Genomic DNA, 26,395 nt, shown 5'->3' with positions numbered 1-26,395 from the left:
GCCCAGCTCGGAGTGGGATATATTCAATAAACATATATTGCAACAAAACATTTAAGGAGGCTGGGAATAGGACTTCCAACTCTAACTCTAATGTGCTGGTTTTATTCTGTTGGCCCAGAAAGATTTTGGAGGCCATGCATGGTTCAGATATTCTCCTTGAAAGCTCTGTCAATATAGGTAAAGAATAGCTTGTGTATCTGGACAATGAGACAACATTAGGAACATCGCTGCTCGATTGTGTGATATCATGGAGGATAATGGCTTAATAGTGCTCAAAAGGCAATGAAGCCGAGCAAACATATTGTTAGAATTCATTGGAATATTATAAAGATAAATCCAACAATGATGACAAGTTGAATTGGTGTCAAAAAAAAAAAAAAAGGAACAACACAATTATAGATACCCTAATAAATCGGCATAGGTGGATCACCAAAGCACTTTCTGGTAGATGCAAATGGTTTGTGAAATAATACAGATCAGAGCAATACACAACTGCAGTGAGGCTGATACTTGAGCCGAGTAATTGATGTGTTTGAACCCGCCCCCACAAAGACGGCACGGATAAATCCGTAACCCATCCATGGGACGGGAAACCGTAAATGAGATGCGCAAAAAGAGCAGCCAGCCGGCCAAATACCCCGAGAAATGTTGAATTGGGGGATGTTGAGATATGTACTGTACAACATGGTGATTTCGATTATTCGTACATCTTTCGTCGGGGAAAAGATATTAATATTTTTGAGCTGTCGCCATTTACCAGACTTTATTAGTCCGTCCAGCAAGTAACCGGTCTGAGTCGAGCATGTCTGCATTTTTAATGTGTGGTAAACTAAGGCATATTCCGTTATTATCTACATTCCAGTACAGAATATGAGAATACAAATGGAGAGTATTCCAACGGCTATCTGAAGGAAAGTCGACATTACCATAAAGCACCGAGGTAGTTGTCCACAGGCTTTGGGACACGCGAAAGGTAGGCCAACGCTTTCTAAAAATAGGAGAGCCTTTCAACTTGTAGTAAATAACGCCAATAATGGTGCGTGATAGTTGTACTGTTGCCACAGCAAACACCAGAATTTGTAAAAGGAGAAACCTATCACGAAGGCATCTGATGCCGATATTTTCCACTCGCTATGGTGCCCACGAACTCACCTTGATTCCAGAAGAAGGGGGGTCAGGATTAAGAGCCGTTCCATGCGATGTATGGCCTGTAGCCGAGTGAGGAAATTTCGTGTTTTGCCAACAGATTCGAGATATCCTGTTTAGTAAGACAACTGATTTCTATGGGCGCGTTTTGGGATATACCTTGGAAGACGTCGAATCCAACACCAGAGATTTCATTGAAAAACCCAGAAACTGATGCACCGGCACAGTTGGTATCTGCTATTGCGGCTCGAATAATATGATTTGTCGAGTTTTGAGTCTTTTCATTGTAAAGCGTCCCGGAGAGTCAGGTAAAATTAATCAGAAAATGACTGTAGTATTCACTTGACCAGGGCACCAGTAAAACATGTATATCATGAAGGATAGAAAATGACACGAAGATGGAAGCTGAATGAGTATAAAAGTGTCCAAGGAGGAGTGGTATCTGTGTAATGTATCTCTAGGAATGTAAGCGAAAAGTTGCCAAAAGAACGGAGAGCATCTGAATGCTGGTTTGGGCAAGCAACGAGACGTCCAACGGTAATGCTGTTGGTAATCGAGGCAGAAATTGCACGTACTCATCAGATTCCCATTCTCAATGAATCTGCTACCTTGCAAGTTAAAACGCTAGCGCATTGTCCATATTTGTATGGTGAGCGTTGAAACGAGATGCAGCTATTTGAGAATTTGCCAGACAATCTCCGAAGACTTTTGTATACAAGAAAGGTATGCGATTACCGTAATAGGAGACAGGATTCCTCTTATTTCTCTCGGCTGTTCAGCCGCGGGGTATTCGGGATACCGCACTGGTGTTTTCAGATTAGAAGAAAGAAAGAAAGAATGAATGAAAACGAGCATATTTTTACATATATGCAGAAGTGTCATCACCTAAGAGTAAAATAGAAATGAGGAAAGTGGACGGAATCCCAACGAGCTAGCAAGTCACACTAAGTTCTGTTACGGATTCTAGAGATTGAAGACAGAATCAACTCTAGGGCGTGGGGATGTGCCCATTTTAATGTATTCCAAGAAATTTTGTGCTCCCGATATAAGGTCAAAAGGCGGTCAACCACGCTCTTTCAACCCGATGAGTATTGGAGGGAATATATCTTGCGGGTGCACACTCCGTTCCGCGAGGAAAACGATTCTCTGTTCTTGCTCCTACTCGAACATGGCGCTGGCATCGACAGTACCTTCGCCACTGGCGCAACCCCGTTGTGGGTTGCAGTGAACCAGCCAAATACACACCTTTCTCAACGCTTGATAGCCAATGGGGCTGACGTCCATTTTGCTAATGATGCCGGCAACATAATTCTGCATGTAGCCGCGACTGGTTACAACGAGGAGGTTATCCGCTTTCTTCTTGTCAAGGGAACAAATGTTCACTTGAAGAATGTCGTAGGGTGTATGTACCCTTTTTCATGGAGCTGCCAGAGGAAGATTGGTTAACCAGCTCTGAGACTACACGTCGGCTGACCCCGCCGGTTACTCAGCCAACGTGTAACCCGACTAGAGGGTCTCGACGAATACCAAAGCCAGCAACTGTGGGCCAGTACCGAATCCACATCATTACAAAATTCAGTGCCTATGTGGCATTGGCGTTCGATATGAAGTAGTTGGAATTTTGATCCAAAAAGGAACGGGCATCGACACCGAATCAATCAGTGGAGCTACTCCATTGCTGTTCGGAGTCTTATATCATGCCGAGGCGAGAGTACTTCAGACACTCGAACTGATATCGTTGAATCCATGGAGTAACATTCCTCGAGATAGCCAAAGCTCGTCAGGACTTGATGGATTAGTGTTAGGGATCTTGATCTAGATGCCCAATTAGCAGCACTGAGAAGCGATGGATAAATGTATGTCATTTGCAACACACTTATTTGCAAGGCTCGACGCCATTCTCATTTGGTAAGGTGTTCTGGGAATTCTTCACTTCTAATCATGCCAGTTATAACTAAGCAAGTTAGACGTATTTCGGGACAATTCATTATTGATTTTGATCATTACTGTTGAGCAGTCCATATCTGCGCATATTACGGAATACGCTGAGGCGATAAAGCTTCAATATACACATCTGGTGACTGGCCTTGCACACGCCAGAGACAGCTCCAGTTTAGGTCGCATTGTCGTCCGTTGTCCAGGTTTTATCCCTAAGGACGAAAGTGGTTACCCGTTGCCTCCCAGTTCAAATGATTGGAAGAGGAGTGGGAATGGTTAACATCATCCATCTCAGCCGAACAATCAAGCAAAATTGGAAAGGGGTTTTGAGCTGCGTCTCTGTGTACTTCGAATCCGAGTCGGTGATAGGCCAGTTCTGTTTAAACACTGGCAAGGGATATAGACACCTACCGGCAAGGAAGACTGACAATCATTTTTAGGCAAAGAAAGAAGTAATGGGCGGATATGTAAATGGAATGGAAGCAGGTCTGCGAATGTGCTGGACATTTCGCTTCCACAAATGCTCGCTCTCGATAAATAAGCCTTGAGATGTGATCAATACCGCAGCAGCTGGGGATTCTCGTTTTAGGGGCTGAAGGAACATATAAGATCGGTTTTGCGAGGCACGATGGGCAACAGATTGCAACCTGACAGTGGTGACGGCACCCGAATCCCGTGGAGACCCAGCCTCAACTTCTTCATTGCTGTGAATCGCTGGCATCACGGCGACTCAACAAAAGTGGTAGCGTCGGTGGCTCGCCTGTTCTAGTTTAGCTCTTCAGGGGCTGAAATCAGTCCACGTGCCCAGCGCCTGGGGACCAACGTTGAGCTAACTGATCCAGATACCACTTTGTTCAGCCCTACCTATTATCTCTTCCTATTCTCGTGTCTCGTACATAGTCATATGCCGCTTGATGCACTGGATGCATCTGCGTGCGCAATTCAGGCATACCATACCCATGTCCCTCAACAGAATTATGAGGCAGACTCCCGAGAAGCAATTCAAATGTGCTGTTTGTGACCGCTTGTTTACTCGTATTGACCACCTGAAACGTCACCAGCTCCGCCGTACGTGCTCTACGCCTCTCCCTATTCTCCCCCTTTCTCTTTCAATTGCGTTTTTATGCTGTGACTCCGGTGGGCTATGCTCAGGTGTAACATAGATACTGGAATAAGGCCGTATTCCTGTATATTTTGCGGCACTGCGTTCGCTCGTTGGTGAGATCCATCGTATGCCAATGCTTTCTGCAGTTTCTGATTTTATCTGAAGCGATAACTTGCGTGATCATTATAATGATTGTCCTCAGCGTGGGGATCGTCTTATTCCGGAGACTAGCCAAAGAGGCAGGAGACGTCATGCTTGTGAATCTGAAAGTTCCCTCTTTCCCCCCCTCACGATCTCCCAGATTTAGTAACGTTTTTCACTTACAGTGTACTTCTATGAAGTTACGTTGTGATGGAGCGTGTCCCTGTAGCTCATGCTTAAAGAGAAACATTCCATGTACTCGTCAAATGTCGAATCCATGTGACGATAGTGAGACGAGAACTGGTATATCATGCCCCTAATTCTTGCGTGATTAACTTGTGAATGGTTATATGCGCTAATTCCCAATATTATATGATAATATTCTTAACTGACAACAGACTCAACGAAATCTGACGACTTTGATCAGACTTATGAGCGAGGCTCAGTTAAGTTTTTACTCAATGGAGGCACTGATAGCTTTATAAAAGGCTTCCATCTCCCCTCCCGCCATGACAAAGCCCAACCTCTTTCCTGGGCTGGGAGTGGCCATAGCCATAATGTGGGAAACGTGAACCAAGCCATGAGTACGCGGAATGCTGCCAATTTGCCAAATAGCGATCATACCAATCATCCTGAGTCGGGTATCGAGAGCCAGCCTGTGGATGTCGCATTTTACAATGACGGTTTTCTTCAGTTTTTTAACCAATGCAACAACAGTACTCGATTTCATCCGGACGAAACCTCCACTTCATTCACTCAACCATCCGCGACTTCCATTCAGGATTTTACCCTAACATCTTCCACTGACCCATATTTTGAGCCAGAAAGTCATTACTCGACGAACTTGATACAGTCGATCCTGTCAAAATCATGGGAGTTGGGATTTGATGATATGACGTCAATGGGGATTGCGCAAGAGCTACGATCCTTGTTAATGACCCAAAGAATCCAAAAATTTATCTCCCTCTACTTTGATCACTGGCAAAGTAACTGTCCAATGATACATCAGCCGACATTCAATCCCGAAGCAACAGCATCTCCGCTTCTTGCTGCCATGGTCCTTATGGGAGCTACGTATTCAGAGAATGCGACCGAAAAACTTACTGCGAAAAAGATGTTCGATCTAATAGAGGCTTACGTTTTCTCCACCGACGTATATTCCCAAGACTTTGATATTGCTCAATCATATAAGACCACCCAATGTCAAGTCGATGTAAAGACGGACTGGAGGAGCTTTGAAAATTTCCAAGCGGGATATTTGATGTTTTTGGTACAATACTGGGGAGGAACTAGGACTGCGATGAATCGAATGGTAGAGGTTAGGTTGGGGGAGATAGTCAAGGTTAGTCCTGCCCGATGAACATGTTGAATGTCATTTACAGTAATCAGCCATCTGACCCGTAGGATAGGTTGCACGTCAAATGCGATTGACGAAATGTAGACATGGCCTCGAAGAGCAAATGGATGAGTGTCTTTGGCTCCAGAAAGAGTGTCGGATAAGGTCAGTTGCTGTTGTAGCACTTCTACAATGTTGCTTGCTGTTCTCCAGCTGACATTATCGAGAACGATGGCGCTGTTATCAATGATCGACTGCGCAATGCCATTCTATCAGAACTTTCCTTCGAGATTGACGAACTGTGAACTTCAATGCGACTTACCTTGTCAAAAATCTCTATTTGTGGCTAGACACCCATTCCTGGAGCCAAACTTCCGACTCAGCCGCGAGATGACCGTGTACCAGGCTTTTCAAAATCTGTTCGTGGAAAATGGGCCTGTCCGGCCCCTTTTCGTTGACCACTGCACAAACAAATTACACTTAGGGATAATGGACATGTTCCACCTCATCCACCGTAAGTTTATCACAGCATGCGTATGTCAATTCCTCAGGGGAACCAAAGCTCATATTCGCAGTGATATTCGCTCACATCCATCTGGTTATAAACCTGTCGATGCCGCGATTTGGAAACGGAAACGCAAATCAACAAGAGTTGACCACTGTTAGTGGCATAAAGGTCGCTCTTGAACACTGGCGGTCGTTGTGGATCTCCCTTCGCACGGAGCTTCATGGCGATGAGTGGGAAGGGGTGGGGTTCTTTAGAGGAGCCTACAATTTCTGGCTCGTATCTCAGTTGCTCATTAGCAAGAGTGCTAGCGTGGATATTCTGATGAAAATGGATATCAATTGCGAGGACAAGCTAAGCCAACTGAAGGCCCTAATAGCGGACGACTTTGATTAGTTTGTTTTCATTCCCTTTATGACATTTTCAGTATCATCTACATGGCGTCTTTCTCTATTAATCTGCAAAATGTATTCCGATGCGACCAATTTGTTGTTTTTAGCGAGTTGCATTTGGTTTCTGTATTCCAGTACGGATCTGTGTGTTGAAGTGCAGGTTGTATATGGATTGTATCTCCTGTGTAAATGTTCTTCTCTATCCTACCCTGCAACTTTTCATTTTATTCTAATTTATTTGTTCGTTTATTATTATTCTCATTATCATGTTCTTCGTTCCGTTTCGCGTCCACGGTATTAATGATTAACGCAGTCTTGTGCTCGACGACGTGCTGACCGTATGCGATAGAGGAACAACGGTGAGGTTAAATTAAGCTCAGGGCTCAGCTTCTCGGATAATAATATATCCGGCACTATAGCTGACTAATCTCGCCATCGGCTGAGAGAGCCGCATCGACGAGCAAAAAATTACTCGATAGCACGAAGAAACCAGCAGCCATTCAGCTTATCTTCTTGAATATATCTTCTCAAAGCTATTTTCTTGGTACGTGCCCCTACTTCTCTGTCGACTCATACGCAAAGCAACTACGTTGCGACCCCGCGTACGTTATATGTTTGTTCCCACAAATCGGTCATCCCCAATCGTGTGCGCACTTCGCTCAGTTGTACGGACGGGCTAATTAATTTCGCCAAATTTTCGCGCCTTATTTTGCTTGACAACAGATAGCTTGAACGGATTTACCTTTTCTTTCGTCCTCGTTCGTTCCTGCGGATCCTTGAATTCTCTTTTCTCTCCATTACATTCAATTGGCCATCATGGATCAGGCAAAATTGGCTAGACTCCAGCAGAGTGTGCGGATTGGTAAGTGTTGCAAAGACCAATCCCCCGTCTCTTTTAATGATTTTTCCGGGCAATACTACTCCCATTTTTTTGATAGGTTGGATGATAGCTAACAGTTGCGGTGTTATTTAGGGTAAGTATCCAAATATATTATTCCACGATCTTGTCATTGTCAAGCAGTAGGAGTACAGTGACTGTTTGATTATTGTTTGTAGAAATGGAGAAACGCCGGTTCGAATTGAATTGATATCATGGTGGTGGCTAATGATTTTATGTTTCTGTTTTCTGTAGAGGCAAAGGCACCCCACGACGCAAGACGAAGAAGGTTCACAAATCATCAGGAACCGATGACAAGAAGCTGCAAACGTCGCTGAAGAAGCTGAATGTGCAGCCCATTCAGGCCATTGAGGAGGTCAACATGTTCAAGGAAGACGGAAATGTCATCCACTTTGCTGCCCCTAAAGGTGCGTTGTAACCATCCGTTATGTTGATGTCGTCGACATTAGAATTTACAATTCTGACGCTGCTCCTCTCTTTTCCGATATTCACAACACAGTCCACGCCTCCGTGCCCAGCAACACCTTCGCCATCTACGGCAATGGCGAAGATAAAGAGCTCACCGAGCTTGTACCTGGAATCCTCAACCAACTGGGACCTGACTCCTTGGCTTCTCTCCGCAAATTGGCAGAGAGCTATCAGAGCATGCAGAAGGGGGAAGGTGGAGAGGATGCCAAGAAGGATGATGATGACGACGATGACGAGATTCCAGATCTAGTTGAAGGAGAGAACTTCGAGAGCAAGGTTGAATGATCAAGGGAATGGACTTAATAAACCAAAGAACAAAAAATGACAACCTATCATAAATACCACTCCAGGGAATCCATTTTAGCAAATTTCAGCAAACTATTATGCTTTTCTTCCCTTTTTTTTTATTTCTAGTTTCATTCCCTTGTTCTATTTCCCAGCCGTGGTCAGAAAGACCAGCAGGGGAAAACGGAAAAATTGAAGTTACTTCATATTACCAAGTCCATGAGCCGAAAGCAAAGCAGCGGAATGCAAAATTCATGAAATATGCACATTAGTAACTGGTGAGTTTGATTATCAGGTTGATTTCTTTTCTTTCTTTTAACTCTTATTGCCTTGATTCTTCAACTTGATAGGTCCTTTATTCTCTGGGCTTACGCGTATCTATAATCACTTGCTATCTACATACAGCATCCAACGCAGAGTAGTGTGTGCTGTCCGTTCTGATCCGTATCTCGTATGGCCCAACCATCCCATCGATTTTAAGCCGTGACGTCAGTTCCAGCTTTTACCCCCACCACGGTTCGTTATCTCCCCAGCGTGCAAATTCCGATCACCTTTTTTTTTTTTTTCCCCAGTTTCTTCTTAAATTAAAACATTGTAAAACCTTAGTTCGGCTGGTTTGTGACGAATTTTGCATTCCCCCATTTTATCCTGATTTTCTATCTGCATGCTTATTGTAAGTGTGGAAAGGGAGCATCGTTGCGAAAGGGAGGGAGTGTTGGCCCTAGGTTGTCATCACGCTAGCGCACATATATGCTTCAGCTGCCGACATGCTAATACAACCACTTAGACGTCCCACAGATTATAGCCCGGATTGCTTGTTTTTTTTTATAAATATATTAAGAACCTTCCACTGCCTATCTGAGGCATCTAACGTCTCGTGAGCTGCTACGCTGATCAGCAGAAGGGATCCTGACGAAGGCTAGAAGTGCTTTGATCGCGGGAAAAGATTAAAAATTGATTGATATAAGGGGGAGAATGCCTCCTAGAACTCGAGCTACCATGGGGATGGACCATGGGGATGGATACCCCAGCTAGCAATGATGAATACGAACCTACCACTACCCCTGGGCCACCGGGCTCTACAACCGATACCTTGATACAGATGATGATGGAATAATTGAGAAGACAGAGTGAGCAGATAGCAAGGCATGATGAACAGATGGAGATGATTATGCAGAAGCTATCTCTATCACCTACTGCTGGGGACCCTATCAAGAATGAGATTGATGAATTTCGCAAGGATGCCAAAGCCAAGTTGGAGGGGAGGCATGCAGTTGTTCTCACTGGATCTAACAACTATCTGGAATAGAAGAGCTCTATTCTAGCAGATGCTCATCTTATTCAGGCGAAAGATGTTCTCATCAAGGAAGAAACAGTGCCTCCTACCACAGTGCCTCTGGATATGGAGCTTTGGAACAAGAAAAATGAGCTTCTTTACACAAGAATCTTTCAATCTTTGAATGCTACTGTACGCGATTCCCTAGGACCCCTAGATGACACTATCTTGCTGCCATCATATGGAAGAACCTTGCCCGACGATGTGCAATATCTCATGCAGAGGAACGCCTCTTTACCATCAAGAAGATCAGGGATCTACGCCTGAGGAATGACGATTTCCACACCCCTCTTGCAACCTTCCAGAAACTGAAGACAAAACTTGTATCTCTGGGTGAAAAGTGGGCTGAGAGTACCTACCATGACCTCTTTATACTGGGATTGGGGGATTGGCAACAGGAATTTGTTAGAACAAAGTTGGATGAATTCTATGCTACTAGGCCGACATGCTAATACAACCACTTAAGACGTCCCACAGGGAGAGGGTGGCTTAGGATGACAACAGTTTAGCTGCATTGGCATCTTTGGTACGAAAAACTTTTTTGGTTTATGGATGTATATAAGAGTTGGAACTCCATGAATACCATTCACAGGTTTAATGCTGCTTTATATACCGTTTCCAATGATTCTTCGGATTGTTGCATCGATTTCCTGCCCGGCTCCTTTCTGGCCCTTGCTTGCCTAAATGAAGGACCTTGGTTGGAGCTGCAATTGGCAAAGACCAGGAGAAGAGTTAGGTGGAATTCTTGGGGGAATCTGAATTTGGGCACTCGGCTCGAGGTACTTTGTTCTCTCTATGAATATAAGTCTAAATTACACCTTGAAATGGTTTGGTTTTAAGGCGGGTCTATGGTGTATGGGAAAGTGGAATAAAATGAATAAGTAAATATAACGCATTATGTCGTGGCCACATCGCATCCGTTGGAGCATGTTTAAAGAAAATGGAACATCTGCTCTTCACCCTTGAAAGGGGCGAGGAAGCTGGAAAGTGAAAACATGTCAGGTGATGGGATAGAGCATTTGCGGATCTAGAACGCCATTTGATGGTTCCTGTGACAAATACACAAAACTGATGACCTTTCCAACGTCAGTGGAATTAAGTATATGGTATTAGGACATACCCTATTGGACGGGTAAGGGGGAATATAGGATAGAGCGGATAAATGGCTCCCTCGACGAGACGATGGCAAAGGGAATGATGGAAATAGCGAATATTCAAGTCTTATTTATCCCGGCATTTCATATGGTAAGGTCAGTCGTTAATAATGCTCACGTATGAAGTGTGTTCGTCGTTCTAGAGTGAATAAATACAATGCATTGCAGGCGTAATGGTAAGTTTATAATCAATAGTGCGAGTGATCAACAAAATTTCCACGAACCTTGCTGAGCCACACCACTAAATTCGCAGATGATAGATTTCAACGTTATCACTTGGAAATAGACGTAATTGCCAACGAAGGCAGAGGCGGGGCAAATTTTAGTCGGATATTATTGTGATAGAGATGAAATAAACGCGTAATTAATGGCAATTTCTAAATGTATGAAGCTACTGACTGAGATGGCATTTCTGGAGGATCAGGACTCATCCTTGAGACCGCACAAGTCGGTTCCAAGAAGCTTATCGATCATGTACCAGAAGCGCCAGTAAGCGTTTGACTTGTCATAATCGAGCGATCCGTCTTCGCGAAGGACAGGTCCATCACCGACGATGTCCCCAGTAAACCAGCTCAATATTGGAATAGACCGAAGGATTCGTTCAACAACAGATGGTTGGGGAGGAAGTGCTTCAGAAATTGGTCGCAAAACAGCACGACGGACTGTTGGAATGTGGGTCATAAAATCAGATTCCGGTTTTTGATGAGGTTCAGGTTGGGATTGGAGCTGAGGTAATGTTCGTCGTTGGCGCAGGGTGCTGGTTGATCCTTGATCGGTGGCTGTGGCAGAGCTGGCGGTTACGGTTGGTGTTTGAGAAGTAGCAGAGTCATCTATAGTTCCGTCCGTCGATATTGTATTTGCAGTGAAAGAGCGAGGGAGAGTCGATCGGTCAAGATCATAGCGTTGTTGAACGAATATGCTGGATTGAGAGGAAGCTAAAGTATGTGACTTCAATCGCGGCCGAACTGACTCGACAGACTCTTTAGGAATCGGAGCATCATTTTGTGGGCCCTGACCATGGTATAGTTCACAAAACACCATGAAGCCATCTATGTCTTGCGGGGAGAAGAAGCAGGCACGATCAGCAGCAACAGCAGAGTCAAATGTGACTTTTATCCAGTGATATCCTCCAGCATATCGTTTCGCTTTCTTGTTGGCATCGGCAGATAAATTTGGGTGGATAACAACGTCACGGCCGCTCAACAGCTGTGGATGTTTTTGTGCCAAATCGGGACCGTTTCTGGAATAATCCTCGGATATCATGCCTTGTGATATTCGCTCGAACTTGTCAATGACTTTTCCACTCACATTCTTGGTTCTTGTAGCCATAAAGGATGCACTCCCGTAGCAACTTTTTCAACAGGCTTTCGGAGGTGAATCACTAGAATGATTGGCTATGGACGGGGGTGGGTGCTTTAATTGGCTCTGTTCTTGCTCTTGTTGCTGCGCGAAAAGCTTGCTGAATCCGCTACGTTTGGGTTTTCTTTTCTGGCGGGAGTTCCCGTTCGAGTTCCAGATCGAGTAGAGTTATAACGCGCATTCCTTCTTTTCCCAAAAGGACCGCTCTCTTCTGGGGGCCTTCGTGGATTTCGTGATTCACTATCATGCAATTTAGCTTTGTTAGCTGTTCCAAATGAGGGAGTAAACAATGACAATGACTGCGCAAAACACCGAGAGAATGTGGCTAAAATGAAAGAAATATATATACATAACATAGCACGGATAGAGCATAAAAATGACGGACTTGAGAGAATAACATACTCCTTGTAAACATAACCCCATGGCAGGACATTTCCTTTCTCATCTCTTGCGCGTTCCTCCGGAGGAACAGCGTGATACTCCATAGAAGCAGAAAGATTTCAGACGTAGGCGGGAAAACAGGAGTGACAGTATTTTGGTGATTAACAGCCCGTAGAGCTGAGCGCGATCAGGGTGGTGTTTGTGCAAAAGTTGGGCGCATGAAGCTTCAACTAAAAGCAAAATAAATATCACGTGTAAACTAGTTAGTCACGTGGATTCAATATATGAAAAGGCTACGGCGACGACGACGACGACAACAACAACAAAAAAGAAGTGCTCTGGAAATATAACTAACATGCAGTTCGGGTCGTGGATACACCTCCATGCGAACCGGGGCAGTTCCCGGATTGCCTGCTCTAAAATTTCGGCCTTATCTGACCCTGCAGGCAATTTCTTTAGCTCTGCCATAAGCTGCCATTCCCGCGTCGATGATACATCATAGCACCAGCCTGCCCGCTTCATAATGTTTTCCAGGGCGCATTTGTCGTACGACATCCTTTCCAATTGCCATATCTTGATAGCCCGGAGGAACAAGTCCTCGTTACCATCTAGGATTGATTCGGTAATAGACTCTAGGAATTTTCCTTCCTGCCCTGCGGGCATCGTGTACGGAGCGGGCGCCGTACGTGGACACTGTTCACGAATATCCTGTAGAGCCCAGCTCCACTCCCAATATTCTCCCCTGAGTACTTCCTTGGATTTTCCATCACGTCCGAGGTACGCTTGCGGGTGTCTACCCTCGCTGAAATACATACCCACTAGTATCTCCCACTGTAGTGGATGGTCTCGTGAGAGGTCGAGGAGGAAGTCAACAGCCTCAACCTCCTGTTCATTCGTCCTCCCTACAGAAGGCGGGATTATAGTCCTATGGGGAAGCCAAGTTGGGTGATACCGAGATTCGATTTCGAGAGATGGCTCCGGAGGTGACTTGTTCAGCGGATGTTTTCCTGAAGCTTCTGACCACTCCCAGTCCATTTTCTCCTCCGCAAAATTTTCCACCCATTCGCAGTCCGCCATCTCAACGTCTTCGAGGAAGTGAAACGACTCTGGATTCTGCATAGGATGCCTATCTTGCACCTTTTGTTCAGAGTCAACTATGACAATAGGCCTTGTTTCACTCTCTCTAGGCGTTTGGGCGGTGAACTCTTCTTCTTCGGAAATGGAGTCATCGTCAGTACCGTCAGTACTGTCAGAGCCAGATGCGGGTTTTCCGTTGCTGTTTGAAGATCCCCAATCGGTGAACCTTTCTTCGTCGGTGCAGGAATCACCAGCGGGCGTAACAAACGTGGACAGCTCGCGAATGTCAGACATCCAACAAGATGGTATTTGCGCAGCTGGACGGCCGACATCCTGTGCCGATTGGAGAGAAGTCGCTGGCGTTGGAGTCTGTGTCTTTGCCTCCGCTGATGAGATCTTTCCCTCCCCAGAGGCTGGACATATGTATGATTAGAACTAATCATTCCGAAGCGTCTCTGATTTATTTCTGTCATGGCTTATCCCCCATAACCGACTTACTCCTGTCGTCTTTCTCTTGCCAGCCCGTTCCATTCCATCGCCAGTTACACCAGGTCGGCGGTTTCAGCAAGGGGTAGATAGCGAGCATTGCTCTCTTGTATAGGGTGTCAATATCCATTGAATGCCCGCGGAATGGTATGATATTATAGGTTTGGTGTTTGTGTGTTTAATATAACCAAGATGTACGAGGTGGAAGTTGTAAAGAAGTGGAAGAATTCGAATGCAAGAAATAACCATTGAGGTCCAAAAGAAGTCAACGAGGGAAAATATGAGAAGGAGGAAAGTGATGAAACGAGGGAGAAAGAGGGTGGGGAGGAGTAGGAAGCAGAATCGACTGCGTGCAAATGTGAAGAGGTTTAGCAAACGAGGTCACTTTCGAACAAGCCCGCTTCCCGACCTGCACTTGTGGACATGAGAACTTAAATGTGAATTCCAACATAAAACTAAGCATACAGAAAATGTGTCCGTCAAGTCAACAGGATAGGATACATGTCATTCGATGCTACAACTCATAACAAGCGTGAAAACAAACGTAGACATAATTTTCAAGCCGTCCAACCCCAGCACTCCGCTTTTGTAGCCGTGTTCGTGAGATTAACCGTTCCTCCAGCGAGCTAACGGGACGATAGGCTCTCGGAAACAAGAGATATTAATGAGTGTGGTGGAAACATCCGGCTTTGCCTCATTTTATAGATGTGACGCTGTGGTCTTCCTTTTGTTGGGCAGACGGGACAATGAAGAGGACGGTAAATATCCGATACTGATGCATGGAAATTTCCTGAATACAAGTCAGTAAACGGCTAATTATATATTATATGAGAATATTTCAACGAGATTTTATTATTTTGTTTGAGGCAACGGTACATCCACATATAGTTCTAAGGTCACCGTACGTCCTGCTCCCACAAGGATTTCTCCCGATTTCGGCGTTTTACATCCTTTTGAATGTCCTAGTAATGTCGTTTCTTGTAAAGATGAAGTTGGCCACTTTAATCTTCGTTCTCCAAGCTTTGTATGTAACAAGTCACCTCTGTTTGTCTCTTTGCTTCGCCAGTCGGAATGACAATGTCATGCCCAGCAAACGTTAACATCGTGGGCCCTATTACACTTAAACCGTGCTTTACCATGGAAGGAAACATAAAGCGATGGATCTATAAAGGAAATAAAAGATGTGAGAGTGTATTAACGATAAGGAGAGCAGCATCCTTCTGAATCTATCTATAGTGGAAGATACGCAATTAATAAAAAAGATGCCATGTTAAAACAGATCAAGCAAGCCATCCGACAAATGTGCGATGAAAGACAATTAACAATAGGAAGACCTCGACCACAGCGACAGAGGGTTGGCATGCACTGGGCCAAAGACGATATATCTCTTTTCATTTTCTTGCACCCACTCTTCGAACCGCTCTGACTAATTCAAATCCAATCTCTAACCTCCCGCTCCGCGTACCTCCACAGCTCCTCACCGAGTGTCTCGTCCTCCGCAAACCAATTCCTTGCCCAAACTCCAACGGGTTCATAATAAGCCCCATTAACCAGCATCTCTTTTTCCACTCCAATCGCCCACAAATGGTTAAGCGCCCCTTCCTCCTCACTCGCTAACAAAGGACTCGCCAGGGCAGTTGCATACTTAACAAGAGGATTAGAGGACTTGGTTGCCGAGTACAAGTTGGTCATGATTAGACCTGGATGCAGAGATACAGAGGTGATTTGCGGGTAGAGGTGGGCTAATTGCGCTGCGAGAACGACGTTGCCGGCTTTGGAGCAGCCGTAGCGCGTCCAGGTGTTCTCGGATAACAGCTTCCTTGTGGATGTCATGACCTCCAAAGGATTGTGGGCAGGGGCCAGTTGCCAGGCTAGCGATGAGACTGAGATCACGCGTACGTCTGCTGTCGGCTGTTGAGGAGTACCAGGGGCTTTTGCTGTTTGGATGAGGATTGGTAAGAGGAGTTTGGTGAGGAGGAAGTGGCCGAGGAAGTTTGTGCCGAATTGGATCTCGTAGCCGTCCTCTGTAGTGCCCGGAGGCACGGCCATTACACCAGCGTTGAGCATTAGGATATCGAGTCTGTTATTTTCAGATCTGAAGATGGACGCGGCATTGCGGATAGACTGAAATGACGAGAGGTCTAGGGGGAGATAGCGGATATCAGTGGTTGAGATTTGCTCGGTGGTGAGGGAGGACTTTATATCTTCTATTGCGGTGAGTGCTTTGGATTCGGTGCGCGCTCCCAGGTAGATACGTGATGGGTAGTGCTTTGCGAGCTGGAGGGCGGTTTGCTTGCCGAGTCCAGAATTTCCTAGTGATGTCGTTAGACACATTAGGAGCTCAACGAAGTTCTACTTGTCGACGAGAACATATAAGTTCTATTACGCGATGTTCAGGGTAGAGAAAATTGTGCTGAACATACCTCCTGTAACAAGTATAACTTTGCCGCTCAAATCCCCGATATCACTCTCCGGCGTAAAGACCCTTCTACCCAACAGTTTTGAACTAATCTGGCTCACTGTCGATATGACGTACATCAGATTCTCTACTGGGTAATGCAATCCGCCAGTTATGAACCGGGCTGTGGATACAATCTCTTGCCACACACTGGGAGTATTCTTATCTGCACAAGCCGGTGCGCGAGCCACCGAAGGAGACAGATTCGTAGCAGTTCTTTGACACTCTGTTACTCCATTGTTATCGTCGATGCCATCGGTTTCTTTATTTCTGCTCCTAGATGCAAGGAGAGAAGGTGTGGAAGCGCCGTTCTCCTGAACCATTCTGCTTCTTCGATATTCTGTACACTGTCGTCAACCATCGAAGGGGCTCAGACCTGTTGCTGCAAATACCCACACACAAAATTCAGCTGATGGAAACAATATTCTTGATCTTCTTGATGGCTCTGTACTTCAATATTTTCAGTTTGACTTGGAGTTTTAGCTTCCGTATCCTTTGCTTGGGATATAATCCGGTCCTATTTACGCCGAGGGCAGCAAATATACGCTTGTTTCCTCTTTTCTTTTTCTTCCGCGAAACCGGGAGATAGAAAGGGAGATTGCCCATGTATATGTGCAATAGATGTACCAAGAACGAAGACCCGGAGGCGGATGAAAGCAACAAAGATTAAACAATGGACGGAGAGGAGCTTTGGGACATTTCTCAGGTACTCGAAGAGACTGGGAAAGGCAAGCTGAACAAGCAAGATGTTTTTGTCCTGGTCATCGTTAACGAATGGAGGATGGAAGCCGTCGATATCGATTTTTCCATCCTGTCTTTGGTGCGCTCTGGGAATCCCTGCTCCATATTGATCTGTGGCTGATAGACGTGGCGTGCACGGGCCACCCAACCTCGGCTGTTTCCAGCATTGCCGAAAGTCACGTTTTTATCTAGTCTCAAGGTTACCTAGGTGCCCGGCATTTTCAAGAAGCTGGTCGATGGCAGATAGTCTAAAGATGGATATTGGTGTCTATGAGGACAAAAAGAAGAAGGAGAGCAAAATCGTATTTACATTAGCAGAAAATATCCGGAACTACTGTGTACCCACCAAATCTCGAGGAACAAAATGCCAGCGCCATCCCAAGGTTCAACACAAAATATATATATAATATAAATCCAAAAAGGAAAACGGAGGAACTAGAACTCAAAACTTTCTACGTGTAAATATATCCCCTGAGCGCCTGTGCCCTTGTGGACCGCTCTCTCATCACTTAGCGACACGACACTCCTGCGGACATCAGCATTAAGCCCGCGTGGACCGCAAACCACGACAGCGCTCTCGCCTTCTGCCAACTCGAGAACTTTGCGGATTATGCCCCGCGAGTCTGGTCGACCAGAAAGGATTCGGATACGTGGGTCGACATCTGATTTGGGGTGTGGGTAGGCGTTGGGTCGTTGCGTGGTGATGGAAGTGGTGGTTGGAGGTTTATTTGATAGAGCTGGAACTGGTGCAGGGGTTGGCTTTTCTTGGATACTTGGTTCTTCGGATGCTGTTAAAGGAGCTGGAGGTGAAGATGGGCCTGAGCAGTTACAGGGAGTGAGGGAGGAATTTTCGTCAGTGACCTTACGTGTGCAACAACATCCGCCATCTGGCTGGCAGGTGGTCGGGCTTTTTGGTGGACTAGATTCTTCAGCTGTCGAGGTGGAGTTGATGGAAAGGGTTTCAATGGTTTTCTCTTCGATTTCTTCTTTGACCCCTTCATTTACCTGAGGAGTGCGGTTGGTAAGTTGTTGTTGCGCTGGCTGTAGCAGCTGCGGTTGGGATGTTGTCGTTGAAGACATCTCCTCATCGCACGTAACATAGACGCTAAACTCAAGCTCCCCTTTAAAAGCTGCATTACTCTGACGGCATGCATCTATATCCTGTAGCGCAGCTTCTAATTGCTCGGAGAACCAGCTGAGCAGTGATCGGGATCTAATTACCCAGATAAAGCGGATCCGGTTCGTAACTGCGCGGTTGGGAGATGGGAAAAACGATCCCCGCTGTGGTATGTTCCCGAACCATTCCCTTTTCCAGCCCTCTAAAACGTCACGCATCAGAGGCATCGTGAACGTGGCTCCTATTCCCCCGGCAAAGAGCACGAGGCTGTCGAACTGTCGCAGCGACCGTATCGTTCCGTACGGGCCTTCAACTCCCACCAGCTTAGCATTCTGGAGGCTAGTCCCTCCTCCACTCAATAGGTCAAGATTCTTTGAAGCATGCTTGAAAAAGTTCTTGGTGGCCCCATTTTGAGCGCGCACAAGGAATTCTAGTTTCTCATCCGCGGGGATCGAAGCAATGCTAAAGGGATGGCTTTGGAGCGGAACCAGTCCATGACATGATAGGAACATATGTTGTCCAGGTTTCCAGGATATCAGTGGGTTTGGCACCACAATTCGCGTAACATTTCCAGGCAAGGGTGTGAAAGTGGTCTTGTTAGCCCAAAGGGGCCGCGAGGTTTTTGCACCTCGAAGCCCATGGAAAATTGATAAGTTAGAATATAATACCACGCTAAGTCTGGCGAGTCGACCAAAGACGACGAGTCCAATAGATATCCACACCCATTCCTTCACCTCATCCTGCGCATGATACCACACAGCTGCAAGGAAGCCGGCAAAGGTTAGAAGATGCACCAATACAAAGATCTCGTAACTGAGTTTCCGCACGGGTGCCACGGAGACCAAGACTATGAAGGTCAAGATACACCATGACGCGAAACCCCGCTGGGTGATTGGATCCGTAGTCAACTTTACTAGAATGTAATCATATCTGCCCCATGAGCGGAACCAGAATCCCATATGGATAGTTGCGGTGAGCCACATTGTCCTTGCAACCCACCGATGAAGCCAATTTAGTCTCTCATAGCTCGATCCGATGAGGAAGCCGATGATATTGGTTTTGTTGGAGAGCAGGATAACTAGGGGTAGCTGTGAAATTGTGACAAATCCAGTGCGATAGCCCACATTCTCCCAGCTCCATTGGTCCATCAAGTTTAATTTGTAGGAGCAGAGGACCAGCACGACGATTAGATTAGCGAGCATTAGCATTACCGGCCCCAGAGGGGGCAAATGCAGTTTGGTACCGCCTACAATGACGGGGCCAAGGGGATAATTGGAAATCTCTCTCGTCATGGCAGTGATGGTGGCATAGCTGGTAAAGAAGAGAGATTTTGGTTTCGACGGAGTTGGGCCTGAATCAGCCAGTCTGTCAACTCTTTCTGTTAGCATTGAAGTTTCCAGTTTTGAGGATGTACGAAACGGACATAACTCACCTCTGAGCTGCTATTAACTTGTTCAGGACATTGCCCACAGTAGCTACCGCGATGGTGCTCCCCACCACTGCCCAATACATCTTTTGCATGAAGAAGTAGCTGGGAGCGTCTCCAGTGCTCGGAGCACCTCCTCCTCCATGGCCGGCATGGTTCATGTTCATTTTATCAGTTGTTTACCCCGAAGCGTGAGTTCTGCGGGGGAACAGTGTCCGATATATGAGTATAGAATTAAAACTTGATTTGATATGTATGGATTTATATATCTTCAATTGTTGGGATATGATATCGAGAGACGCTCTCATAGCCCAACAATACTTTCTTTATGATTCTCCCATCGCGGACTACGGGCTAGGACATAAAAACATCCGCCATGGGATAGTAGATATCATGAGAAACGACAGGCAACCCAGAGTGTTCCGCTGGGCGCTTGAGGGCGGGTGTTGGGATGAAAATTGTATCAAATCATGCAACAGCCGCTCTTCCTGTGTCGGCAGCGACAATGACGGCCGTAATTTTCAACAGTCAGAAATAGAGACAAAATGAGCATAATATTACGCCATGCCCTGGTGATCTTGCTGGTAATATTACCGGAACAGGTTCCACTGATCTCTGAAGGGGGTTTTTGTTTTTTTTTTTTTTTCCCTTAGCGGCAGCACTGAAACCAACATAATCTGCTCAAGCGCGCCTCCGCCGCCTCGGCTAAACTGGATAGCTCAAAGCTGGCCTGCTGTTTGTTGACCAAAAAGAGAGGCGACATCTGCAGAAATCGGGTCTGGCGGTCGATTTTGATACCTCGTGCGCTTGCTACGGGTGGCTTTGACAACAAGGAGCCCCCTCGTTGACACCAACGAGGCCTGGACTTCGGGCGGGGGTGTGGGAAATCTTTTGAAGAAATCTCGTGGAAGCATTATCTGCAGCCGGCGGAGATCGAACGGCATGACATGGTTGCTGGTTTCCTCCGATATATGCTCAAAATCGCTCCCAAAGCACTCAGTTTCCTCCTGGGATCCTAGGATCTCCTCAATCCGCGACGACCACTGGCAGTCTTTGCTTTGCTGCTATATCTTCTCATCCGCTGTCGTCGTGACCTCTCTACTTAAGTCCATCAGACTTGCCAGGCTAGATATTTATGTCTCGCGTTCGAAGCGTCGCATCCGCTACATTTTTGGTTAATTCTACCACATGTTGAATCGGTAGAGCCTCGTTGAAACAGAGCTACTCCTGTTTTTTCCAGTGTCTCTGCTGCTAAACTGCCGTTCCGAGAGTTATCAGGCGGGTAGACAATCTTACTCATTTCATTCGCGAGAATACCTGAATCTCCAAGGAAAGATAGAGCATAATATACCATTACATTCTCCAACGAAAAAGATATATCTTCGCAAATAGTACCTATCAGCGAATATCTGGCAAACAATTCCACCCAAAAAAATTTTCATATAAGGCCAATCCCACAAAATGTCGCCGTCCCCTCATGGTGATGGTGGCCACGGCGGAGCCATGCCATCATCCTCCGATCCCGGACTCGCCATGGTGATGGTCTTCCAAAACATCCAAGCAACCCCTCTCTTTAGCAATGCCTGGACCCCGCGGTCCGCCGGTGCCTACGCAGGCACTTGCATCTTCCTCCTCCTCCTCGCTGTGCTGTTCCGCGCGCTGATTGCGGCCAAAATCCAACTAGACCGCCGATGGGCCGCCGTGGCATATTCTCGTCGATATGTCGTTGTTGCCGGCCAAACCCCGGAAGCAGAACGTATACAAAACGACCCCAACGCGTCCACGGCCAATCTGGTTACGTCTAATGGTGTCGAGGAGAAAGTGAAGGTTATCAGACGGCCGCTGAACCGTACACCGCCCTTCAGGTTCAGTGATGATTTACCACGGGCTGCTTTGGTGATGGTTATTGCTGGTGTAGGATATTTGCTGTAAGGTTTTTTTCATCCTTTTTTCCCATCCTTTTCCCATTCCCATTTGTTTCATTGTTTAGTGCAGGCAGACTATGGCAGAACTAAAACTAATGGGGTATTTTATAGCATGTTGGCTGTAATGACGATGAATATTGGCTATTTCATGTCTATTCTTGCTGGTGTATTCGTTGGTGACCTTGCTGTTGGCCGATTCGGCAGTTCAGAAACCCATTGAAATGACAATATGCGCGTTCCTTTCTTTTTGGGTTACGAATGCTGTATGACATATTTCTCATCTACAAGAGATATACCTAATGATTCCAGGAGTTTTAGTCTTCCATTCATCCTGTATATAGTTCTTGCCCTCGCCTGTTTTTCTTTTCTCTTCCACTAGATGTAGTAGAATGGAATAGATCTTGCGGGTTGAATTTTCATGCGTGTTAAGGATATACTTCTGGCCCCTCCTTGCCCCCACCTTTAGGGTTGAAATATTATTTCTTGGGCGAGGGTGGCATAAAACGTGCCATGAATCAGTTTCTGGCTATGTGCTATTTATGGGATAATATCCAGAGTATACTTATGTACAAGAGCGATTTCGTTCCGCTTCCCACAATCTAGTCCTCTCGCAATCTCCAACCCGATTAGCTCAAAATGTAGGTTATTTCATACCTCTTATGGGTCTTGGTCCCTTACCGAATCGGTGGGTCATTGTGCATCGAGGCTGAGATTCGTGGGGAGGATTCTTCCTCGTACAACAATTGATCAAAGTGACTCCGCCAGAGCCAGGCTCAAGGGATTACGGGCCTTGAGTTTTATTATGCTCAAGCGTAACATAACCTGGATGACGGAGAGTATTTCTCCGGTTTAAAACCATTTTGGTGGGAGAGGGCGGGATAGTTCTCCGCGACAAGTAGCTTCATGGATTACTTGGGCAGTCATGATTCAGATGTGCGCATCCGTTGATATCACCCGTGGCCGCGAGGGCAAATCGACTATATATCTACTATTTGTTCGGCTCTCCTTTGTTCATAGTTTGTCAGAGCTCCCCGCGCTACCATGCGGCGTGGAGATGCCCAGTGAGCGGGGCCAGCTAAATTCGCATTCGAACACCTCTTGTGGGTAGGTGGCTCCTCCCATGCTGTGAGAAGAATTGAGCAGATTATCATTATTTTTGTTCATTATCCCCTTCGTTTTTCTCTTCTCTGATCCTTTCCTATTTCATTCTTTCCTACATGCAATATTCTTTTGTTGGCGGCAGGAGTTTGTTTGCGACCGTACAGCGTATACATTTCGAGGAAGTTTATATCCTTGAAGAAAATTTTGCTCTGATACGGAGAATATTATTAATGTGCTCTAGGGCGATGGCATTTATCTATTTGCAATGCTTCGAGAATTCAAAATTCACTTGTTCCGCACTTCAAGCCCCGCTAGAGCATGGCATAAACTGCGTATGACCAACGAACATGGTATGTTTATGGGGGAGAGTGGTATGCAGTTTGCAGTTTGAATTACCGATACCAATAATACTGTAAATGGGGTTTCAGCATTGGGCCATCTAAGTGGAGCCTGCGATTGTTTCTCATCACATACCGGGCGATCACACTGTGCTAGAGAGATATTAACGTGTGGGGAGGGTGGAGGGTCCTTGGTCTTACCATGCGCCATACCACAAGTCGCTAGAGATGATGATTGTTGCAGCTTTCTTAAATAACCACGTTGTGCGCTCGTGCGTGGGTTTCCATTACTCCATATTTATTTTTTGAAGTTGTAAATTGCGCATGATAATTCCTTGTTTCCTGTTCATATACCATTTTTGTTGTCGTTCAGTGTGTCATCAGATAGTTAGCTACTGTGGCTGACCAACCTGTTTTGTTTTTCCACCTGCATTCCCTGTAAGTGTTGAGTCTTCCATTTTTGATTTGCGTTGCAACTTGAACAATTTCATGGTGTCTTTGGCCAATTGAGGTTTACTTCGTCAATTTCTATTCTCACATTCTCTCACCGATATTCGTTAACTGATACAGATTGAAAAGGTCCCAATCTCCTAGAGAAGTCGATTGAACCAGCGGAAGCTGCTGAAGCCGCAAACATGCACGTCCAAATGCACCTCCTCCCTCTAACATTCCTTCTGACCCTCGCCTCTGGCCACTTCGACCTTATTGAACCACGTTCCCGCGGCAGCGACCATGATAAACTCGCAGAATTCCCCTGTGGTGGCCTGCCCCCCTCTAGCCAACGCACTCAAGTCTCCCTCACTGACCCAGAGATCAACATCGCGCTGAAAATGGGCCATGATCACAGCGCCGTCCAAGTCCTGCTGGCCCTGGGCTCGGACCCAGGCACGAATTTCAACATCACTTTGGTCCCGACGTTCGCACAAATAGGTCTGGGTGACTTCTGTCTGCCCGATGTGGAATTGAGCGAGGAGAAGCTTGGCACACGGTTGACGGAGGGCATGGAAGCAACGCTGCAAGTTGTGACCAATGGCGATCCCACAGGTGGATTGTATAACGTGAGCTGCTCCTTTCTCGCATTCATATATATATATTTTTCAAGATTGAAGAGCATGGGCTGATGATTTTATTCTACTTGTCTTGCGAACAGTGTGCAGACCTCGTGTTCACTGCTAGCGCTTCTGACGACTCCCCAGATGGTTCTTGCAAGAATGGCACAGGTGTTACTGCCAGTCCTTTCCCAACCTCAGTCGGGCGTATCAATGCCAATGAATCCACGGCTAATGGAGAGCGCCAAGGTGGATCAGGAGGTGGAAATGGCGACAACAACCAAGGTGGCAAGCAGCCCTCGGGGAGTGCTGCAGCATCATTGCAAACTGCTGCTTGGGGAGTTTTGGGCGTGGTAGTTTTGGCCGCGGGCGCGCTCCTGTAATTTCAGAAACTTGTGCAGCAAATTTTGTTCATTTATTTGGTCGCAGTTTTCTTCTTGTTCGCGGATTGTTTTTCACGTAGATTATGTTTTGGGTGATAATGGAAACAGTGCTTTTTAATGACTGCACAGAGGGAGCAACGCTTTTTATCTTAGTTAAGAACGCGCCCGCTAAGGTTTGGTAGAAGGAACCAAAGCGGCGAACCAAGGCAGAATATGCGAGAATCGCTGAGACAAAGCCCTGTCCAAGGTGCAATTTATCTCAAATTATTCAAGTAAACTTGCGAGTTGTTCATTCTATCATATCTTCTCAGTTTCGTTGCAAGAGCTTCCTGGACCAATCATGGCTGCAGCAGCACCGCTCGTTGTACCCGCCCTGACAAGGCACACTGCTACTGTTATCATGGCCCATGGATTGGGTGATAGGTTCGTCCTCCAATCCTTGCAACCCTCTAAGGGTTTGGTGACTTGTCTTCAGAAGTTAGAGGACGTGAGAAAATTTTGGGGGGAAATGAATAAGAGTTGAATTATCTGACTTTCAATTTTGTCCGCTTGTCGATATATAGTGGTGCAGGTTGGTATGGATAAATCTCCCACAGGCCATAAATGCAATACCGTGCTGCGGCGCCAAATGTATCAACGAATTTCGGTTATCCAACTGACGAACTGAAACTCAATTATTTGGGAGTGTAAAGGCTCATGCTAGCGCAAAATTGGCGGCGTCGGGGCTTATTCGATGAGGTTGCATTTATTTTCCCGAATGCGCCATCTATTCCTATTACTATTGTAAGGAAATTATACCTACTGATGGAAAAGAGGTTCAGAAATAGATTGGCTAGAATCATTTATGAACAGAAGTCCGCTAATGTGCAGGTGTGATGGCTGGATATAGAACTTCGGAATGTCGATGCCAGGCTGGTATGATATCGTGAAATTGGGAGCGAATGTTTGTTTTAGTCCACCCCCAAGTCATGATCCTGCCGCAGAATTATAATTGCTAAATAAGGACTGGTCACTTTCAAATCACAACATCAATAGGTTCCTATTGAGGAATTCTCCAGACTCCAGGATGAACGCGGAATCCTGAAATCACGCGATTATTTCAACACCTTGATCAAAGAAGAAATCGATAAATGCATAAGCCCTTCGCGTATCGTTTTGGGAGGCTTCTCTCAGGGTGGCGCCATGTCGCTTTTCACCGGTATTACGCAGAGGGAGAAGCTAGGTGGCATCTTTGGTCTCTCCTGCTATTTACCATTAAGTGAGAAGCTATCAACGTTCATGCCGGATGGATTTCCGAATAAACAGACTCCCGTTTTCATGGCTCATGGCGATTCCGATCCTACTGTGTTATATGAATGGGGTCAGAGGTCGGCAGATCATATAAAGGGACTGGGAATGACGGTAGAGTTTAATAAATATCCGTATGTTTTTGCTCCTTCTCCTGCCACCTATGCTCTAGCCACAGAATACTGCTTCCTGGACTCTCGAAGACGCTAACTCCAATTACAGTGGTTTAGGTCATTCAGCGGACCCGACGGAGATTCTAGACTTACAGAAATTCTTAGAGAGGATAATTCCAGCGGAGGGAGATAAGCAAGACGCTTCCAAATCGTGACTAGATACGCCAACAAGCAGCAGTCAATGGGGTCTCAGGACATCGATATTTGCCTTATTAGTCATGCTAGTCGTGCTGATTGCTTCAAAGCGAATATCACGATCAACGGCTAACAAATAAAAACTGGATGTAGTCATGAATTAGATATGGCAAAAGTAAAGCCGTCATTGATATATATACACACATGTGTCACCGAGTGTTAAGTCGGATTTCATTTAAAACCATGGAATTCATT

The 26,395-nt window shown here is 45.9% G+C and overlaps 11 protein-coding genes across 11 annotated transcripts; 7 read left to right on the top strand and 4 right to left on the bottom strand.

Moving 5' to 3' along the window:
• Positions 1 to 1,812: 1,812 nt before the first annotated feature.
• HCAG_05052 (predicted protein) lies at positions 1,813 to 6,567 on the top strand (the record flags this gene model as incomplete). Its single annotated transcript, XM_001539535.1, has 11 exons — positions 1,813 to 1,869; positions 2,197 to 2,548; positions 2,659 to 2,755; positions 3,106 to 3,274; positions 3,525 to 3,570; positions 3,943 to 4,152; positions 4,355 to 4,495; positions 4,729 to 5,672; positions 5,740 to 5,831; positions 6,017 to 6,180; positions 6,218 to 6,567. The coding sequence occupies 11 exons, from the start codon at positions 1,813 to 1,815 to the stop codon at positions 6,565 to 6,567; spliced, it is 2,622 nt and encodes an 873-aa protein (XP_001539585.1).
• Positions 6,568 to 7,379: 812 nt separating this feature from the next.
• On the top strand, positions 7,380 to 8,214 carry HCAG_05051 (hypothetical protein; the record flags this gene model as incomplete). The annotated part of the gene is made up of 3 exons (XM_001539534.1): positions 7,380 to 7,429; positions 7,696 to 7,868; positions 7,961 to 8,214. 3 exons carry the CDS (start codon positions 7,380 to 7,382, stop codon positions 8,212 to 8,214), a joined length of 477 nt encoding a protein of 158 aa, XP_001539584.1.
• A 1,171-nt stretch (positions 8,215 to 9,385) lies between these two features.
• On the top strand, positions 9,386 to 10,048 carry HCAG_05050 (predicted protein; the record flags this gene model as incomplete). Its single annotated transcript, XM_001539533.1, has 4 exons — positions 9,386 to 9,487; positions 9,524 to 9,682; positions 9,739 to 9,954; positions 10,028 to 10,048. The coding sequence occupies 4 exons, from the start codon at positions 9,386 to 9,388 to the stop codon at positions 10,046 to 10,048; spliced, it is 498 nt and encodes a 165-aa protein (XP_001539583.1).
• A 1,076-nt stretch (positions 10,049 to 11,124) lies between these two features.
• HCAG_05049 (predicted protein) lies at positions 11,125 to 12,033 on the bottom strand (the record flags this gene model as incomplete). Its single annotated transcript, XM_001539532.1, has 1 exon — positions 11,125 to 12,033. One exon carries the CDS (start codon positions 12,031 to 12,033, stop codon positions 11,125 to 11,127), a length of 909 nt encoding a protein of 302 aa, XP_001539582.1.
• A 637-nt stretch (positions 12,034 to 12,670) lies between these two features.
• HCAG_05048 (predicted protein) lies at positions 12,671 to 14,107 on the bottom strand (the record flags this gene model as incomplete). Its single annotated transcript, XM_001539531.1, has 3 exons — positions 12,671 to 12,674; positions 12,800 to 13,934; positions 14,020 to 14,107. 3 exons carry the CDS (start codon positions 14,105 to 14,107, stop codon positions 12,671 to 12,673), a joined length of 1,227 nt encoding a protein of 408 aa, XP_001539581.1.
• A 1,126-nt stretch (positions 14,108 to 15,233) lies between these two features.
• On the bottom strand, positions 15,234 to 16,788 carry HCAG_05047 (predicted protein; the record flags this gene model as incomplete). The annotated part of the gene is made up of 3 exons (XM_001539530.1): positions 15,234 to 15,237; positions 15,473 to 16,319; positions 16,431 to 16,788. The coding sequence occupies 3 exons, from the start codon at positions 16,786 to 16,788 to the stop codon at positions 15,234 to 15,236; spliced, it is 1,209 nt and encodes a 402-aa protein (XP_001539580.1).
• A 350-nt stretch (positions 16,789 to 17,138) lies between these two features.
• HCAG_05046 (predicted protein) lies at positions 17,139 to 17,327 on the top strand (the record flags this gene model as incomplete). Its single annotated transcript, XM_001539529.1, has 1 exon — positions 17,139 to 17,327. The coding sequence occupies one exon, from the start codon at positions 17,139 to 17,141 to the stop codon at positions 17,325 to 17,327; it is 189 nt and encodes a 62-aa protein (XP_001539579.1).
• A 314-nt stretch (positions 17,328 to 17,641) lies between these two features.
• Positions 17,642 to 19,910, bottom strand: HCAG_05045 (predicted protein; the record flags this gene model as incomplete). Its single annotated transcript, XM_001539528.1, has 3 exons — positions 17,642 to 18,024; positions 18,073 to 19,688; positions 19,756 to 19,910. The coding sequence occupies 3 exons, from the start codon at positions 19,908 to 19,910 to the stop codon at positions 17,642 to 17,644; spliced, it is 2,154 nt and encodes a 717-aa protein (XP_001539578.1).
• Positions 19,911 to 21,210: 1,300 nt separating this feature from the next.
• On the top strand, positions 21,211 to 21,894 carry HCAG_05044 (predicted protein; the record flags this gene model as incomplete). Its single annotated transcript, XM_001539527.1, has 2 exons — positions 21,211 to 21,677; positions 21,786 to 21,894. 2 exons carry the CDS (start codon positions 21,211 to 21,213, stop codon positions 21,892 to 21,894), a joined length of 576 nt encoding a protein of 191 aa, XP_001539577.1.
• A 1,854-nt stretch (positions 21,895 to 23,748) lies between these two features.
• HCAG_05043 (hypothetical protein) lies at positions 23,749 to 24,545 on the top strand (the record flags this gene model as incomplete). Its single annotated transcript, XM_001539526.1, has 2 exons — positions 23,749 to 24,171; positions 24,264 to 24,545. The coding sequence occupies 2 exons, from the start codon at positions 23,749 to 23,751 to the stop codon at positions 24,543 to 24,545; spliced, it is 705 nt and encodes a 234-aa protein (XP_001539576.1).
• Positions 24,546 to 24,885: 340 nt separating this feature from the next.
• Positions 24,886 to 26,160, top strand: HCAG_05042 (conserved hypothetical protein; the record flags this gene model as incomplete). Its single annotated transcript, XM_001539525.1, has 4 exons — positions 24,886 to 25,032; positions 25,435 to 25,488; positions 25,581 to 25,966; positions 26,055 to 26,160. The coding sequence occupies 4 exons, from the start codon at positions 24,886 to 24,888 to the stop codon at positions 26,158 to 26,160; spliced, it is 693 nt and encodes a 230-aa protein (XP_001539575.1).
• Positions 26,161 to 26,395: the final 235 nt, after the last annotated feature.

This window comes from Histoplasma capsulatum, genomic scaffold, assembly GCF_000149585.1.
Source record: "Histoplasma capsulatum NAm1 scaffold_5 genomic scaffold, whole genome shotgun sequence".
NCBI classification, from domain to species: Eukaryota; Fungi; Ascomycota; class Eurotiomycetes; order Onygenales; family Ajellomycetaceae; genus Histoplasma; species Histoplasma mississippiense.
Note: the sequence above shows the minus strand (reverse complement) of the source record. Positions and strands in the feature narration are given on the sequence as shown.